A 20,174-nucleotide genomic window follows, 5' to 3' on the forward strand; every position below is an offset into this window, starting at 1 on the left:
TACTTGTTCTACTTCTGAAAACTTTTCAGAAAGCATCTTATCTATTAATTTCATGGATTGGTAATAAGAATTCCATCTTGTCTTGTTGGGAGCTATTAAATATCTTCCCAATTTCTCCAATAAAATATCCGCCATTTTTGACGACATATTTTGTTTATTAACTAAAGCAAAACATTTTGCAAAAGTGGATCTAGATATTCGTTTATAATTGAGATCACTATCTGCCATCTCCGCATCTGTTGTTGCAATAAGGTTAAGATTATGGAAACAACAACGTTGATGTTTTGGTGGGCTGATAGTAGGAATAATTGGGTCATCAACGGATAATATGTCATCCAAATTTATCAATTCCATATCCTCACTACTATCTTCTTCATTTTCTCCAAAAACTCTAGAAAAAATTAATTAATTTAAATATTTTTTGCTAAATATAAATATTACTTAAATGCCTTGACAAAGTTGGTTCCATTGTCAGTCACCATCTTCACTACCTTATTATGAATTTTATAGAACTTGTGGATACCCATGATTTCGTTGGCCAAAACATCATATGTTTGCCTCCCAATTATCCTCCTCAGTGCCAAAGCGGATGACCTTCTCTTGAGGGTTAACGGATCCAGCCAATGTGCAGTAAGTCCAATAAAAGCCCTAATAAAATAAACATTATAAAATTCATATAAATATAATATACCTTCGACGACCACTCCAACAATCAGCAGTGGTGCATACATAAAAAACTTCAGACAAATCTCTTATAAGATTTGTCGTCATATAAGAGAAGGAAATAGATATCCTGTTGCCCAGTGTTTGGCGACAAATAATTTTTGTCGCAGGAGAAAAAGTTTTAATCATTTTTTCAAATGAAGGATCATCAACCAGAGACAGTGGTTGGAAGGTGTCAATAATAAAATCCATGATAAACTTGTCTGCTGTTTTTTGCGATACAGCTGGAATGTTTAGATTGTTAAAATTTAATTTAGATTGTCTGGATTTGCAATCAGAACCACTTTGGTTTTGCAGTGATATATTTTTTTGTGTAGAGAATTCGTTTAGGTGTTTGGTAAATTTTTAAATTCACTGTGCTTTTTCTTTATAAATGAAAAAAATAGTATGTATCAAAGTTGGATGAAAATAACTTCTCCTGAATCAAATTTCATTTTTAAAATTTTATATGGAAATTTAAAGTTAAAAAAAAAACAATGTACAGGCTGAATGAAAAACCTATATAAACAAAAAAATGATAAAGGGTTCAACACAAATTTTGTTAAACATATTAAAGTATATTATTTAATTTATATATGGTTAAAAAAGGTTCATGTAGGTTATTTTAAATTTTAAGTTTACAATATTGTCTTTGTCTATCATTATTAAAAGTTTCCCAAGATGATATGGGCTAAAGATTTTGATAAAATATTTTCCTATATATGAATATAATTAGCTTTTTGGCATTTAAGAACTATGGATTAAGGGTTCAACAAATTTTGTTAAACATATTAAAGTATGTTTTATTAGTGGTTAAAAGGGGGTAGGTTATCTTAAAAATTTAAGTTTACAATATTGTCTATCAATATTAAAAGTTGCCCAAGATGATATGGGACAAAGATTTTGATAAAGTATTTTCCTATTATGAATATAATGAGGCTTTTTGGCATTTAAGAAGTTATGGACTGAGTTAAATGATACAAAAAATACTTTCAATTCAAAATATATTATTAAAAAAAGTCCTAAAAATGTTGTCAAGAGGATTATATAATCAAGCTCAAACTGAAACTATAATACTAATTGATTAGATTTAACATATTATAATAAAGAAATAATAGAATAGATATTTATTTTTCTTTTGGTGAAACATTGCTAAGTTCAATACAAATAACATTGAACTGGATGTTTTAATTATATTAAAGAAAGTCAAAATACATTATAAAGGTTTAATTATTAGTTATTACACTTCCATTTATTATAAATACTCTTCTTTTGAAAATTAAACTAATATAATAGTAATATTAAAAAATAAATGCCTAATTATTATATATAAATAACAAAACCAAGATTAACTCTTCATCAAATATTTTATTAATTATACTGTATCTAATAATTCATTTTTTTATAAAGAATCTGTATCTAGATTCTATTTCTGTAGGACCTGCTCAACTCAGGAATGTAATAAATTAAATTTAAACATGTTTACATTAAGATTATCAAATAAAAAAAAATTAAAAGAATTTGTAAATGTCTCTTTAAGTTCGAGCATGATATTTTGGAAGATGATATTATCTTCTTACAGAGACGGCATTTGGTGCTGATCATATTATAAGAGTTGCTTTCATCTATTTCACATAAAGTAAAATACTTACGTAATTTCAAAAATGGTAAAAGATTCTCATTCTCACTTATAACTGCTGTTACATCAATAGTAGAAGCAATAGAATCTTCTAAATCTATAATGGACATTTACATTTACCTATTAAAATAAATATTAATATATTATTATAAATTTATATTAAATAACTTGTAAGAGCTCTAAATCTCGTAAAATTTAGGAAATGAATAAATATATCTATAAAATAAATGGTGGAATGGAAGTTGATAATGGAAGTTGATAATGGAAGTTGATAGAAATATGAAGATAGATATTTTTTTAAAAAATAATATTTTAATTTAATTTTCAAAATTTTTATTTTATTTATTGCTTTTTAAAAAATTAATTTTTAAAAAGATCGGGTTCGAATTTTAAACAAAATGATCTCGATCCTCAATTTAAGTCAGAATCATAAATCTCGTAAAATTGACAAATTTTTTATCGAATCCAAAATCGTCGATCTTTTGATTCGATCTTTTAACAACTCTGTCTAGATATTATTTTAGACGTATCTGTATCTGTTTTTAGATACTTTTTTAGATACATTTTGATATAGATATTTATAATGACTTATATATTATAATAGCCAAATAATTTCATCAAATATTTAAATAATTTTGGAATTTAGAAAGAAACTGTGTGTTTTGTTTTAATATTGGGATTTATTAATTTCCAGGAAATTTAGAAAATTTAGAAACTTGGGAAATTTTGATAACTTTTCAAATGTTTCGCAAATTGTTTAAAAGTGATTTTAAAATAATATCTCAAAATAAAAAAAACAAATCTCTGATATTAAAATGTTTGCCATATCTATAAAAAAATACGAAAATTTCAGTTAGCATTACCTCAACTTGCAACATTGTAAAACATTTAAGGGTATAGATACTAAATAAAATGTTTAAAATTGTAATTTTCAATTTTAAGAGAAAAAATCAAACACTGTTAATGGAAAAAACAAAACAAAGATTATTTGATGAATTATCAAGATCTTCAACTGATAACAAATAACCTGAGAAAAAATAACAAATTTAATATCCTATTTTTTTCAGTACCCCGCAGCAGCAGATATGATTGTTAATAATGATTTAAATTTTCATACTCAACAAATTTTAAATAACTTTTTCGAAAATGAATGCCCAGATTTTATATTTTTATAGAATATCCTGATATAAAATTGTTATTCATAAAATATAACAATACAATCTAAGTGCCCCGGTAGAAAGGCTTTTTAGTATAGCTAAAAATGTCTTTACGGATTAACGAGGATGCCTTAATGACCAAAATTTTGAAAATATTTTATTACTGAAATCTAATATATTTATAATCATTTAATCATATATTTTTATATATTATATTATTATATTAAAATCTAAAAATTATTATTTTAATTTTGATAAATGTGATATCTAGTCAATAAAGTTTTTATCTCATTTCATACATTTTCACAATAGAATCCTAATTTAGGTTTATGCAATTATATAAGAGTATTAAAAAATTGTATCTGTATCTATATAAATTTTAAAATTGTATCTGTATCGAAATAACTTTTTAGACGATGTATCTGTATCTAGATAACTTTTTTGACTATGTATCTGTATATAGATTTATTTAAAAAGTATCTTTTAACAACTCTGCTAATTATATGCATGGCATATTTATTTTAAAATTTTTCATTATTGTAACATAATATTATTTATTCGTATGACGGATGTCTAGAAAGCGTTATAGGGTAAGCACCTAACACAATGGGTAAATAGATTGCGCTAAAGCTATCTACCTCACTTTCTGTCTTTTTTTAAACTAATTAATAGTCAAGTTTATAAACTCGAGACCATTTTTTGAGCTGCGTAAATAACGGTAGAATATTTCTGTGGATTTAGATAAAAGTGGTGATACAGTTATATCGTTTAAAGCAAAGGCGAAGCCTGAAACTATAATATTTCACTCGTATTTAATATTAAATGCTTTTCAATCAATTTGAGCCTTCTGAATTATCGAAAAATTAGAATCTAAGATTTTATTATTGATAGATATAAAACTAGATTGTTCATCATCAATTAATATCTATTTATTTGACCAGATATGATTTTATTTATTGGGAATTTTAAGTGATGTTAAAGAAAATAAGTCTATCCATTTATATATATTTATGGGATTATTAAAATTTGATGGGTTTATAAAAAATGTTTATATAATTTATAGACGCATGATGACAAAGAACATTTAGCAATGATGCAAAGGATATTAGGCCCCATTCCCTCTAATCTTTTAAACAAATCAAAGTATAAAATTTATTTATTTTAAATAATCTTAATATAAAATGCTAAATCTCTAAATAAACATATTAGAACTTATACTAAATATATATTTAAAGTTTCAAGAAAGATCCCGGAAAAAATCTCATAAAAAACGAACACCAATTTTGTTAATAGTTAGGTCTTAGGAATATTACTTTAAAGTTCCTTGTTATAATATTACTATAATAATTTCCCTATCTACTATCATTCACAGGTATGATTAGATTTCTTCGGTTCCCTTAATACCTGTCCTCCACGCCTTAGTTTTTTTTCAGTAATTGCATTAAACGCCATAATAAATATAAATTAACCTAAAATGGTTCTTGGCAAACCCGTTCAAATCATTATTAGGGTTGGAGTTTGGGGTTTTTAAACATTCCTACTAATTAATTTTTGACCTTTACAATATTTTTTAATTGAGATTAATAAATATGTATTTTGGGAGCTGCTTTTAGCTAGATTGTTTTAAAATTAATAATATTATTAAATACGTTTTATTTTATTATTTAGAGTTTATTTCCTCAATGATGGAAAATTAATTTACGAAAATAATAGTCCTTTAATTCAATACGTGCATAAACAATGCAAACCTTTAAAAGTACAGTTACATTTATCAATTGAAATATTTATATTTTATAATCATATCTTTAAAACCACAACTCACATTCTAAAATAACCATAATTTTATGTTTCACTAGTAGATAATTTTAATAATAGAATTAATGTTTTTAATGCTTGTAATTTCTTCTATTATCTTTTTTAGAGCTAATACTTTGTATGTTTTATATAATCAATTTAAAATATTAAGGACTACATGTTGGCAAGGTCGGAGCAACATTTATTACTGTTTGATTTAATCGCTTTGTTACTTAATTATGACCCTAACCAAAGGATAACTAGCAAGGCTGGACTTGATCATTCATTTTTTATGGAAATGTCTTAGCTTAACGATTAATTAGAACTTTAAACACTTGCCAATATAAATTGAATATTGTGAAGATCATATTTAATTTTTTATTAATTTTTAAAATAATTCAATTTATAGTTTATATTATACTATAAAAACTTTATTTTTACTGCCATGTTATTTTATATTTATCTTTTGTATAATAACGTTATTAAAATTCTGTTTATAGTAATCTATTTTTACCCAGAGAAGATATTTTTTTAATTAAATTGGAATGGAAATATGCACTTTTTTAATAATGATTAAATCACAATGTAAGTTCTCAATTATTTGCCTTTTTAACGGGATTGGTTTTTGAGTTCAAAATTTGAATAGATCTGTAAATGGTTTGAAGAGGGTCTGATTTGGGTTCAAAAATATTAATAAAATATATGAGGTTTTTTTAATAATTATCGCAGCAAACTAGCAGCTCTATCCTTGCATGATAGATTTTCCCCCCAAAATCAAATATATGCATTGGTTAGCTGTTAGGGTATAGGATTAGAACAATTACTATATTATTAGACATTAAAGGCACTACATTTAGTAAAATCCAGAGTTGGGCAGTACCGCAAATACTTGATTATTATGGGAATGACCTATGAAATACCTTAGAAACATTTTATTATTATCCTTCCATTAAGAAAATATTTTTTATTATATAATATTGCAATAAACTAATCAGCTCCAGGTGAAAGGCCATTTATTCGTAGCAAAATGTTTACCCACAAAAGGCAGAGGTTTAAGGAAAATTATTTGAAATTTTTTTAAAAAAATATTAATTTAATTTAATAAAATCCATCAATAATTATTTTAATAAATTTTATAATACTCTTTATTGTTGATAAATATTACAACTCCATAAAATAGTCTGGTAGAATGCTATTAATGGGTTAAAATTAGGCTGTAAACAAACGCGTTCACATTTTGAACGCGTTCGTAAACGGAGTTGGTTTTTTTGAAAAAAATGATGAACGGCTAGTTAAAATTAATAATACGTTTGATTATGTAATCTACCTCATCAATTATTATAAATGTATCAATTATTATAAATATTCATTCTTATTTCAAAATGAGCTTTATAATAATTTTTACTCTAATTATATATTTATGTTCTTTATTTCTAATTTAATAGATAATGATCATTTTATTAAGTATCTTGTATTTAAGATACTTTCGTTTATCAAAAATGAAAGTATTTTATATCGTTTTTACTTGTATCTTTTTGATTTTTTAAAGATTTACAAATATCTGTAAGATCCTTATTTTTACAAAGAATCTGTATCTATGAGGACCAGCTCTGGTAAGATCTTACACATACTTAAGGCTGCCAGAAGCCAATACATTTGTTAGTTTTTACTGTACTACGCGGTTCACTTTAAGGCTTATACAAACCTCACGGACCGAATTAGCACTTTAAAAGATTATTTTTTAACTATTTTTTTTATTTTGTCTTTCTAAATTTAGTTTATACACATCTCTATATTTCTATATTCAGTAGTTTTAAATAACTTATAATTTTTAAAATAGTTTCATTTCCATTATAATACCAAATATTTAAAAGTAGAAGGAAAAAATATTTAAAATAACTTTTGAGTGCAAACAAGACCATGGCGTTCAAGCGATGTCGATCATTGACTTTCTAAATTCAAATTTAGTGCGATACGAGTAGTACTGAAAAGACTTCCTTATGTTAGATAGTACCTTAACATTTTTCTGTTTGAATCAGCGTTCTACATGACAGGATTTTCACTGATTGCAGACCCCCCTCAAAAACCTATGTTCACCCTTCTAAAAAAATTTTGCTCTCATTATTAATTTCACTCTTTTAATTATAATGATAATCCTTTCAAAAATTTTACAAGAATTACTTAATTATTTTATGCTACCAACTATCAAAATTTGTGAATATAAAAGCTAATTTTTAGATAATGAATTCAATTAGAAACCCCCTCATTTACAATGAATGCATTATTTTAGCATTCTGAGCTTGCTGAGAATGTCCAAACCTTTTAAATTACATTTAAAAGGATGGCTGAAAGTTGTATTTAAAAAATAATGTCTATGATTGTTTGCAATATATAGATTTGGTCGATGATAAGCAATATCATTGTATTATAATGGGTCTATAATAAAAGTAATAACCCTCTATTGCGCGACATATCAATAAGTGATTTAATTTTTAAAAAACTTATTTTGTCTTTAAAGGGCCTTTAATAAACTAAAAATAATTTTTATAAAAAAAAATTTTACCTTAAAAAAAATTTCCGTGTGTGTATTTAAATACACAATGCGTGTAAAAAATATTTTTCAATTTCAAACCTATTATAAAATAAAGACATATAATTTTATTATTTGATAAATAATGTAATAAAACAAATTTATATTAATTTTCATGAGTAATCATACATGATGAATGATACACCATATTTGGTACAAATCACTTTAGTAACCAATTTATTTTTCTTTATATTTGGTGTCAATTGATATTCGTTTTTTTATGCTGGCGTTCATATTTTTATTACATTTACACAGTATCTGCTATTGAAATTTTAAATGTTAATAATTGCAGCTGTTCTTTTACCGGCAACGTTAAAGCTACAAAATCTCGCCTATATATTAACCAATATTTATGAGGATCATATCAAATATATGGAATACTATTTACGTGATCTTATGAGATTTCAATATAAAGCAATCCATTAAATATACACCTCCCATATTTATATTGTAAACTTTTATAGCAGCTGGACATGGAATTTTATTTTTCTTTCATTCCTTTCTATCAAACCATTTATAACTTCCAACAATAATTACAGACCTATTATCATGTTAGTAGCATATAATTATACACCATTTACTGTTACCTTCTTCTCGATAAAAGATCCACGCTCCATGTTATATAATTCTTTTTCAGTTGGAAACTGGCAATTATAAATTCTATTAGCTCTCACTGTAGCAATACTCCCTTTGGCGAAAATACTTGTAGTTCTATACCACAGAACCAATTATCAAAACACAATTTAAAATAGAAAGTAGTGGTACCAATAGTTGAAATACCGCATTTCCGCTAGAATCAACATCTGCTGATCTTGAATCAGGAATTTCCTCATCTGATAAAATACTATAATTAGAATCAGAACTATCTTCTGGAATACAATACATTTTGACTATAGATAGCAAATAAAGAACATTTGATAATATAAAAAAAATAATTAAAAAAACCCAAATTCATATTGCATTTGTGCGCATTATGTATCTGGGTACACGTACCTTAAAATTTAAATTTTATATACTATTAATGAATATAACAATATATTTTTATGTAAAACATTTCTTTTACCTTTATTTAATAGGATTTTTAACTTCATGTTCCTTAAAAATTTGTACAAGAGAAATATGATTTATAAAATGGAAAAAATGCAAATATTCGAAAGTTGTATGAAAGACAGCTATCAATATAAAAACTCTAAAATACGTAGTAAACAACTTTCGAATATTTGCATTTTTTCCATTTTATAAATCATATTTCTCTTGTACAAATTTTTAAGGAACATGAAGTTAAAAATCCTATTAAATAAAGGTAAAAGAAATGTTTTACATAAAAATATTTTGTTATATTCATTAATAGTATATAAAATTTAAATTTTAAGGTACATGTACCCATATAAATAATGCGCACAAATGCAATATGAATTTGGGTTTTTTTGATTATTTTTTTTTTTCATTTTTGACAAAATTAACTATAGTAATAAATAAAATATATGTATATCTATTATACATCATTTGTATCAAACTGTAGAAAAATTTATATAAAAATTATGCCTTTTTTATGGTACGGTGGGTCTATTTATCGCTCGGCTGAAAATATCGCTCCGCTGAGAAATGTCGCTCGGCTAACCACATAATAAATTATTTATTACTAAATATCGCTCGGCTAAGAAATGTCGCTCGGCTAACCACATAATAAATCATTTATTACTAAATATCGCTCGGCTATTTATTACTAAATATCGCTCGGCTAACCACATAATAAATCATTTATTACCAAATATCGTTCGGCTGAGAAATGTCGCTCGGCTAACCACATAATAAATAAAATGTCTCTCGACTAATGACAATCTTTTATTACTAAATATCGCTCGGCTGAGAAATATAGCTCGGCTATAAATAATTTTTTATTTATATATTATATTTACGATCATATTCTAAGTGAGCTTTCATTTTCTTAAAATTGAGAATTATTAATTTTTATATAAAATAAGTGTTTGGACAGGTCAAAAAAAATTTTCTATTAGATATTTTAGCTTCAATACTTTTATAAAATTTAATTTAATCATAATCCTTTTTTTTATAAAAGTAAAAAAAATAATATTCTATCCGCTAGATGGCCTCAATATTATTTATTTTTACCAAAAATATAAAAATAATAAATGGGTTTAATATATTTTTTTAAAAATTCTAAATACTACCACGTTAGCCTCCTAAATCAACACACCCACTGAGTAACATGGCCCAATCCACGTCATGTACGCAACTTTCTTCCACTGTACTAAAATTTACTCATTTTTTTACACTCATGATAGTAAAAAAATATTTCTCTATCCTCTAGATGAAATATTTTTTATCATTCAAATTTAGAAAACAAAAATTTTGGACTGGTCTATTTTAACTTTCTACCAAGATTCACTGAAATGTCTAACGGTGTTTTTTTATTGTATTCTTTTCTATATTTTAGTAAATTAATTAGTAGTCTTTTTTAAATTTTACCATTTCCATTGATCAGAGTAATTAATAACGAGAGTAATTCTTTTTATTGATGCATAATTATAAATCATAATTTCACGATATATATATATGATAATAATGCTGTTATAATATAAGTTATTTACATAAAATATAATTTATTCGGCATCGGTGAAGAGAGGATTAAAATATAAATTTAAGATAATATAATTATATCATATCATATCATATTATACACTGGGGAGACGTCCCACAATTAAGTGGGCACTCTACCACCCCATAGAGGGCGTCTCCAGTGCAGTGAATTTGCATTCACTGTTTGGCAGAAAATTTACCCTACTGTCTGGGCCCTGTTTAATTTGAGTGGGATGACAGGTACCACTCGTGGATAAGCCAGGATTCACAAAGTTGACAGTAATTTACCCTACTGTCAGGGTCCCGTTTAATTTGAGTGGGATGACGGGTACCACTCGTGGATAAGCCAGGATCCACATTGTAAATAATGTTTATTTATTATAAAAGATAAGATAGGAATATGTATTAGAAAAAAGGGGAGGGGGGGGTGATTAAGGAGTAAAGAGGAAGAAGAATTAGTTTTTGTAATTTGTAATTTATTTATTTATTTTTTTTTGTTTTCTCTCTTTTTTGTTTTGTTTTCTCTTTTTTGTTTTGTTTTCTCTTTTTTGTTTTGTTTTCTCTTTTTTTTATATATAATTGGTAATAAGAGATTTTTGTGTTAAAATAATGTTAATATCATATTGATCAAGGAGTTTCCTAAGTATAGTTGTTTTTGAAAGTAGGCCAGGAATGTTGTAGGAGTAGATTGTTAGATTTTTGAAAATTGACATAATATAAATTTTAAAGTAAATTGTAAGATAAATTTGAATTTTGAATTAGAAAAAAAAATGGGGAAAAAATAAGCAGACGATACTTGGAAAATTGAAAAAGCAAAAAGCAGACAAGAGAAATGATGAATAAGAAAATATCTATGAAATTGAGTTTTAAGAGAGGATTAAAGTTAAATTTTGTTTAAGAAAGATGTTGTAATTATATTAAATGTTGATTTATATTATTTTGTTTAAATTAAGTTAATAAGATTAATATATAGATAAAATAAATTGTTAAAGGAAATAAATAATTGAAATAAAAGATAAATAATAGTAGCCTAGGTAAAGAATTGGAGAAGATAAGAAAGAATTAAGTTATGATGAATTGATTGAGATAAATTAGTAAATAAAGAAGAGAATTTATTTCTTTGAATCTAGAAAAAATAAAAAAATTAATGAATAAAAGTAATAACTTGACAGAGATATATTATGGGTTATGTATAATCCTCAGCAATTAAAAAAGAGTCTCATTACTCTCCCAAACATCTTCCATGCATTTGAAAGAATTTACTAGTTTTGATTCAGAAGAGTAGAAGTCAGGCTTTTCATGTCATAAAAAATGTGTAGTCGCAAAGTAAATATTTAAGGAATTTAGTGTGCTTGAAAATGAAATTGTGAGTGATAGAAGTATTTGTAGAATTGGTAGATATCATTATTTCTTGGAGGTGGCGATTTAACATCAGCCATTTTCCCGCAGACGAAAAAAGTCCATATAATTATATATATTGACGAAATAAATAATATTAGTTATTCTAGAAATATAATAAAGTGGCAGGCGAAGGTCGGGAAAAATAAACAACACGTTCACTTCATTATATTATAAACCTAATTATGTATATTGATGAAATATATCTGTTACTTTAATGTGCGAATGGCATGCGAAAATCAAGAAAAAATAGGGAATTGAAATTTATAATAAATATTTTCATAATTACGAAATTTAAAAAATATTAAGTAGTGAGTTCATAAATGCATTTTAAATATATTAATGAAGTGAAATAATAAAATAAATTAACGATAAGAAATTAAGCATTAAACATATAAGTGTAGGACCCCCTAAGCGAGTAAACCCGATTCGATAAATATTCCAATAAAAAAAATTGTAAATTTATGTCTAAAAAATTACACAACATAATTTTTATTTTAATGGATGGCCATAATAAAAAATTTACGTGATTTATGCAACTATTGTAAAAATGAATTAAATTTTTCGCTATATATAATATATTTACTTAAAAACCCTAAGAAATTAAACGATAAAATTAAAGATATTACAATGATCTAAGAGAATGAATTTAAAAGATAAATCTCAGAGAGTGAGAAGAATATTTATTAAATAATTATTATCCTAATTTCTAATACAATCAGTATATTGTTATGATACATATAATACTTCACTTAATAATCATGTAAAGATAAAACTTTATCATTGTACAACTAAAAAGCTAGAACATTAATTCCCTTAGATAAATATAATTTAGTTGATATTATTTTTTCGAGTCCTTTCTGCTTTAATTCTACGTCACTGATGTGGTTTTTTTGGGCCTTTTGGTTTTAAAACAGATAAAGTTTTATCTAATGAATGTAATTTATCTTTGTTTTTACTATTAAGTAAATTATTTAATGTATCATGACAATATCGATTTGGGAATTAAATAGTTATGATACTCATTATTTAAAAAATATTCTCCTGTTCCTGAGAAGGATCTTTCAAATTCTTTTTCTTGTAACATTGTTATATCTTTAATTTTTTCGATTAATTCTTTTAAAGGACGTTGTTTCCAGTTTATATATGATTTTAAAACGTGATTCATAGATTCACAGTTGTTATTTGTCCATAAACAATTTATTATTTTTTTTTTAGGGGAATGTAAACATGTTCATATATTATTTTTTGAAATTTATTTTTTATATATGGCAAAAATATATTTAAATTTTGATTATTACAATAATTATATAAATTATTAATTTTTCATTATATATTTGGTCGTTCCGGGAAAATACAAGCCCATTAAAAGAAAAAATATCCTGTATAATTTTTTTAGACATAACAGCATTTACACCTTGTTTTTCCGACAAATATTTTCTTATATTGTCTTTTAAATGACGCGTGCATATTAAATGAGTATTAAATTTGAATATTTTCCGAATCGGTTTTACTATAGCCTTTTCTTGGTCACTACCAAATATGTTATTTTAAATATTTATTTTATTTTTTAAAAATACAGAATGTAAATGAGAAAAAAAAATATGATATGTGGTCATATCAGAATGCCTATGCAAATATATTGGTCCTAAAAATATTGGGGATTCGTCAGGGCTACACCAATTCACAATTATTTCACCAATCTAATCCGACATTACCCCAAACGTCCCCGATGCCTATATTTACATTGTCATAATTTTAAGATAATGTAATAAAAATCTGTTTATAAATAAGCGTTTTAATCAGAATATTCATTAATCCCCGCTCTTAAAATTTAGAAAAAAAGCTCAGATTTTTTAAAATTCTTAAATTATTTCTTCTTATTTATACATAAATAGTAGATAAAGGTTTATATTTATAAGATATAGAGTAAATAATGTCCAATTTTATTAAATTATCGCCCTAGGATGTAATATATAGTTCTATTTTTTTAAAATGATGATCACCAAAACTCCGAATGATAAATATTTTTATGGTGAATTCTAAAACTAAATATAATAAGATTAATTTAAAATAAAATTATGTATCTGTTATTTTAACTAAATTTTACAAGTCTTTATTTTTCTTGGCACCTAACCTGAACCCGAACTTCAGAGATATTTTGCAACCTAAACTCGAATACTTTTTTTTAGGAGGGTTCAAAGCCCTTTAACAAACTATATTATTTGAATGAAAAATAGAAACCATAATAAAATTTATAAATCACATAGTGAAAGAAAATTTGAAGAGTAAATGAATATTAACCTTAATAAAGCATCCTCCATTGTATCTGAATTAGAAAAAAATTGGTGATAGGTCATAAATGATTTTATTTTGAATTAAACTTGTTTGACGCATCTGTCACTGTTATTTCAATTGATATATTTTATTTTAAGTTTCTGAAAATTATTTATCTCTGTTATTTCAATTAATATATTTTATTAAGTTTTTCTGAAAATAATTTATCTCATTCCGAGAATTAGCCTTATTTCCTGAAATCAATTTTATTGTTTTTTTTTATTTAAGATATTTCGCGGAAAAAACCTATTTTAAAATTTAGGTTCAGGGTCCAAACTTTTTTTTAAAATAATTTTTGTTTAATTTGCAAAAAGGAATCTTTGAGAATAAATTTAATGGAATTTTAAAAATATTATAAAATTTTAATATTTGTATTAGTATTTAGAATTTATCTCATTAAGAAAAATTTAATAAACCCATTTATTATTTTTATATTTTTGGTAATTGACGCCATCTAGCGGATAGAATAATATTTTATTTACTTTTATAAAAAAGATTATGATTAAATTAAATTTAATAAAAGTATTGAAGTTAAAATATCTAATAGAAAATTTTTTATACCTGTTCAAACACTTATTTTATTTATAAAAATTAGTATTTCTAATTAATATTAAGAAAATGAAAGCTCACTTAAAATATTATTGTAAATATAATATATAAATAAAGGATTATTTATAGCGAAGCTATATGGCGATATTTAGTAATAAATGATTTATTATGTCATTAGTCGAGCGACATTTCTCAGCCGAGCGATATTTAATAATAAATGATTTATTATGTGGTTAGCCGAGCGACATTTCTCAGCCGAGCGATAAATAGACCCACCCATAAATAAAATATATGTATATCTATTATACATCATTTGTAACAAACTGTAGAAAAATTTATATAAAAATTATACCTTTTTTTATGGTATGTGTATTCAAATATGATGTGCGCAATAGAGGGTTAATTTTTACAGTGTCCTATTTCATTTCAAAATTTAATAAATAATTCCCCCCCCCCCCCTCCAAATTTTTTTTTTACATATTCTACCCACATTAACGGCGCCTGACTCTTAAACCCCCTAAAGAAAAATTGTATGCAAACTGTTTTTCCACATCCCTTAACCCCCCCCCATCTCATGTAGACGCTGGTTTGGATGGCCATTGCCATGTTTATGTATACAAGAAATCATTGTTATTGAACGAGGACAGTTTGTAAAATTGAAAATATATTAATACAAAAATGATATTATTTTCTTTTTTTTTAACGGTTTATATTAAAAATAATATTATAACAAAATAATAATTCATTTAAATAATAAATCAAATAAGCATAAAATAAAACTTGCGATAAAGAATATCGATCGAAATAATTTGCCGATCTAACTATATAATACACGGATCATTAAGCCAGCCGTTTTAACATAAATATATTTATTTTAAATAGTTTTATTTTTCTTTTAAAATATTGTTATTTTGAAATATATTTTCTATAGACATGATATATATTTTTTTGATATGTATAAAGTATTATAATTAAAAAGATATCTTATTGTAATCTTTTAATATTGAACTTGGTTAAAATATTAAATTTAGATAAATTCAAAAAATAAGGTGTTGATAATAATAATCAATATAAGTAGAAAATTTAAATAAAATATTGTGTTTACGCACATGAAATAAATTATATAAAAATAATTTAAGTTAATTCTTCATTGATATCCTAACAGTTTTTATAAGAGTCTGTATGAATCAGAAACCACGATGTATTGTTAATATCATTCAAAAAAAATCGTTGTTGTTTAGCTAATTAATATATGTAGTTTCATCGTTTAGCATTCACCAAAAAAGATTACCATATGATAGATGGCGAAGTGTGTGTGGGGCATATTATGTAATTGGTAAATATATAAATCCCCAAAATAACTATTATGTATGTCTATCAATAAAAACGATATTTTGAATCCATTAAAGGAGATTCGATTTTTAGAAAAGTTAGGTTCAGGATCATATGGAGAGGTTTTTAGGGTCCAACATTATGTAACTAAAGAAATATTTGCAATAAAGTGCCTTAAACGATTGATTTTATTGTCGTCAGCTCATGAAAACCTTTTTACTGAAATTTCTCTATTAAAGAGGATAAATCATCCTAATATAATAAAAATGATTGATTTTTTTTGGGACTCAACATTTGTTTACATAATGATGGAAATATGTGAAGGTGGAGATCTTGCAAAATTCATCAAAGTAAATATTAAATTATCAGAGAAATTTACTCAACAATGTATATCCCAAATTGCCAATGCATTTCAATATTTATATAAACTAAAAATATCTCACTTTGATCTAAAGCCATCAAATATTTTATTAAAGTATGAAATATGTAAATATAGTTCTGCTAATATAGAACCAATTGTTATAAAGATTGCAGATTTTGGTTTGGCGAAATCATTAAAATATGATCCACATGTGAATAATATTCGAGGATCATTTTTATATATGGCACCTGAAATTATAGTTAATAAATTATATGATTCTAAAGCTGATTTATGGTCTATAGGAGTTATATTATATGAATGCTTGTATGGCCAGCCTCCTTTCACTTCAGGAAATTATAATGAACTATTTAAAAAAATAAAATCATCAGACAATGTTATCATTCCTAAATATCCATTAATATCACCCTCATGTTTGGATTTACTTATAAAGCTGCTACAAAAAAATCCAGTTTATCGAATAGATTTTTTATCCTTTTTTTCACATTCATTTATTACATTTACATCTCTGAATTCTTTTATACAAACAGTTGAACATTCAAAGATCATTATTTTGAATGCTGATTACTTGCTTGATAAAGCAATCAGATCTGAAAAATTAAATAATTATAAAGATGCATTATTTAATTATATTAATGCTGCTCATGTTTTATTACCTCTCCTAAATATTGGAGATATCACTAGGCAAAACAACATGAAAAATTTTATTTATCAAATTGTTGAAAAGGCAGAATATCTTAAACAGAATCATGATAATAAATTAAAAAACCTAAGTTCAAAACATGAAAATCAAAATTTAATTGACCAAAAATTTAATATTCAGCCTTGTTTGAAAGAAAGTGCCAAATCTAATAAAATATTTCAGGATCCTGAAATTAAAGCATCTTTAAAATTAGCTGAGGTGGCTAAATTATATCAAGAAAAGGGAGATAGTAAATCATTAAAAATTGCTTTGCAGAAATATGACTTGTGTATTAAAGCACTCTTTAAAAAATTAAAATTGTTTACTGAATCATGTGATAAAGATCAATCACAAAATGATACTATTTTTGGATCTCTGACTGATTCATCAAAGATTATATTAAGCTTAATAGATGAATGGAATAGTCAAGTTGAAGATATAAATATTATTTTAAATCTAAATGAAATGAACAACAGAAAGGAGAATGGAATCTACTATGACTTAAAACCTAATTCGAATGATTTTAATCTTAATGAAGCTCTTAATAAAAATATCTCATCAAAACTAAGGATGCAATTTTTGGAAAAATTATTTATTGAGCCTCATATTATTAAAGATAAAAATTAATTTATTTATTGAGAAAGATATATATATAAATTTTTAAAAACCTGACCATTTATATAGTTGCAAAATTAATTGGTATTAAATAATTCCTTAATTTTTCTTATACCTCTTAATATTTATTTTACTCTTGGTGAACATTCATTCTGTTAAATTTTCTTTTTAATCATTATATCATAAGGAGGACTGAGAACCCAAACCCTCGAGATTCAATTAAAGCCAAACCCATTCTTAAAATTTAAGATTTAAAATTGTTTTAATTCTTAATGATAATATTTTTGTAGTTATTATGATAATTCGCTTAAATAAAAATTATAAAATCCATATATAATATTTGTTTAATAAAGTCTATATTTTTTAAATTGTATTGTATTATTATAAATATGGTGACTAAATTTACGGAAGGTAATAACAGAAAGAGAATTTTAAATGAAAGTTAATTTTTAAATCAATTAAGTATCTATTTTTTACAATTTCATCGACTATATATTAGAAATGAAACATTTTGTAACTATAAAATAAGAACCAGAGTGATATCATGAAAGCAATTAAAATTTTATATATTATTGTCGCACCATCTTTAGCTTGTATATTATATCTTAAAATAATAGTAGTTTATAATAATATCTAAATATATTCGTATTAAAAATTTAACTCAAAACTGTTTTTCAAAGAAGAAAAAAATAGCTTTCCTAAAAACACCTAAAAAAAGAGAAGAAAAGATATCTGATTTATTACATACATTGTGGGATGAATAATAAGATGTTTTATTGTAATAATATTTTAAATAAATAGATGGGGTTAAATAGTTGAATGCATAATGTTACTTATATTTATTATTAAAAGCATTGATTAGTAAAATTTAAAAAATATTAAGTGTATTATATTATATAACTGTCAAATACTTCTGCAAAAGTGGTTACCTAATATTTTATAAATAATTATATATAAAAGAGGATTATAAACTATAGGTCTATTTACTTTTTATAAATAAATCTCTTATACTTGATTTGGACCTTGAAAATAATTTTAGAAAGAGACATGATAATGAAATTTAAAAATCAACAATATATTTGATTAGTGATGTTAAATTCGGCTAATTACAATTAAATTTGTTAATTTAAATGATTATATTAATTTAATTAGGGTTATATAATAATTTAAATAAAAAAAGTCAATTAAGATTCAACTTTTAATGCTAAATTAATATTTATTGAGTGATATATATTTTTAACACAGAATTTGATCGCAAGCTGACATAGTGAAAATATAATTTATATGTATTAATCCAATCTAATAATTAAAATAGTGTTCATTTAATAAAAATTTAGATAGTCTTATTAATTTTTAAATAATAAAATTAAATCTATATACTACTCAATAGAATTATAAAAGAAATTGTTCAGGGATCAATTGAAAATTTATTTTTAGTTCAAGAGGATATTAAGAAGTCATTAAAAAAAAATTTTTTGCTTCAGGGGGCTATTCAAATTTTTCAGGGGGCTCGAGCCCATGGCCCCCTCCCCCTAACGACGCCACTGTCAAGATATATAATATTGTGTATTATATGGAAATAAATTTATGGATATGAAATGGTCGTTTGGATTTGTATAATAAACAATATACATTTATTGATATACATATGAAATAATGGTGCCATTTTTTCAAACACGGAAAATACACTTGGGAAAAATTTGACGCAGTATTAATATAAAAATATACTATCATGGACCATTAGAATTAAAAAAGTTTGAAAATAAAGAGGTAAAAAAAATAATAACATATTTGTATGCATAAATTATAAATAAGAAAGTAGAGAAAAATTGGAATAGATGGAAGGGAAAAAGGGAAGAGAGGAAAAAGAGAAATTTAAATGGAATATGTTTTGAAAAGAATTTGTTAGGGGTTAAAATGTTTTGATATTTATAAGTTAAAATTTTGGATATATAAATAAGTAATATTTTATATGGTAATATGTTATATGGTTTAGTATTTTATACCTATTAATGGTTTATATATATTGAAAGAATTATAAAATTAAAATGAATGTTAAATTTTTTTAAAAAGAGAGGAGTGAAATTCAATAAAGTGTGTTTATTTTAAAAAATAATTTTTATAAGTAATTTTAAAATTAATAGTTAAATTTTGAGCAAATAAAAAATAAGATAGAAAGTAAGGTTTGAAAGGTTTTCAATTGTTTTAATTGAGTGAATTAATATAAGTCATGGGTTTAAAAGAGTTTTTTTTAGATTTATTTTAGAATTTGTTGATATAAATTTTTAAAATATTTTTGGGAACCATTGGATATAGTATATATTAGTGTATTTTGGGAATTTTTTTTGGAACCATTGGATATGGTTGGGGTAGTAATATTTTTTGTACCATTTGATGTG

The 20,174-nt window shown here is 24.4% G+C and overlaps 2 protein-coding genes across 2 annotated transcripts in view; both read left to right on the forward strand.

Moving 5' to 3' along the window:
* LOC135929044 (dual specificity protein kinase CLK2-like) overlaps positions 1–5,834 on the forward strand; it is a 44,623-nt gene extending 38,789 nt beyond the window's left edge. Inside the window, exons 10-12 of the mRNA XM_065465535.1 lie at positions 4,562–4,641; positions 5,167–5,254; positions 5,465–5,834. Of these exons, the coding sequence (XP_065321607.1) occupies positions 4,562–4,641; positions 5,167–5,254; positions 5,465–5,599 (303 nt within the window). The 3' untranslated portion in view covers positions 5,600–5,834. The remainder of the gene's footprint in view (positions 1–4,561; positions 4,642–5,166; positions 5,255–5,464) is intronic.
* Positions 5,835–16,020: 10,186 nt separating this feature from the next.
* LOC135927789 (serine/threonine-protein kinase ULK3-like) lies at positions 16,021–18,184 on the forward strand. Its single transcript, XM_065463975.1, has one exon. The coding sequence runs from the start codon at positions 16,138–16,140 to the stop codon at positions 17,785–17,787; it is 1,650 nt and encodes a 549-aa protein (XP_065320047.1). The 5' UTR covers positions 16,021–16,137; the 3' UTR covers positions 17,788–18,184.
* The last annotated feature ends 1,990 nt before the right edge of the window (positions 18,185–20,174 follow it).

Source organism: Gordionus sp. m RMFG-2023, chromosome 4 (genome assembly GCF_954871325.1).
Source record: "Gordionus sp. m RMFG-2023 chromosome 4, tfGorSpeb1-WG-v2, whole genome shotgun sequence".
Classification (NCBI taxonomy): Eukaryota; Metazoa; Nematomorpha; class Gordioida; order Chordodea; family Parachordodidae; genus Gordionus; species Gordionus sp. m RMFG-2023.

What these genes read in the sequence shown, in the direction of transcription:
- LOC135927789 (XM_065463975.1), top strand. Translation starts at nt 16,138, where the DNA reads ATGTCTATCAATAAAAACGATATTTTGAATCCATTAAAGGAGATTCGA.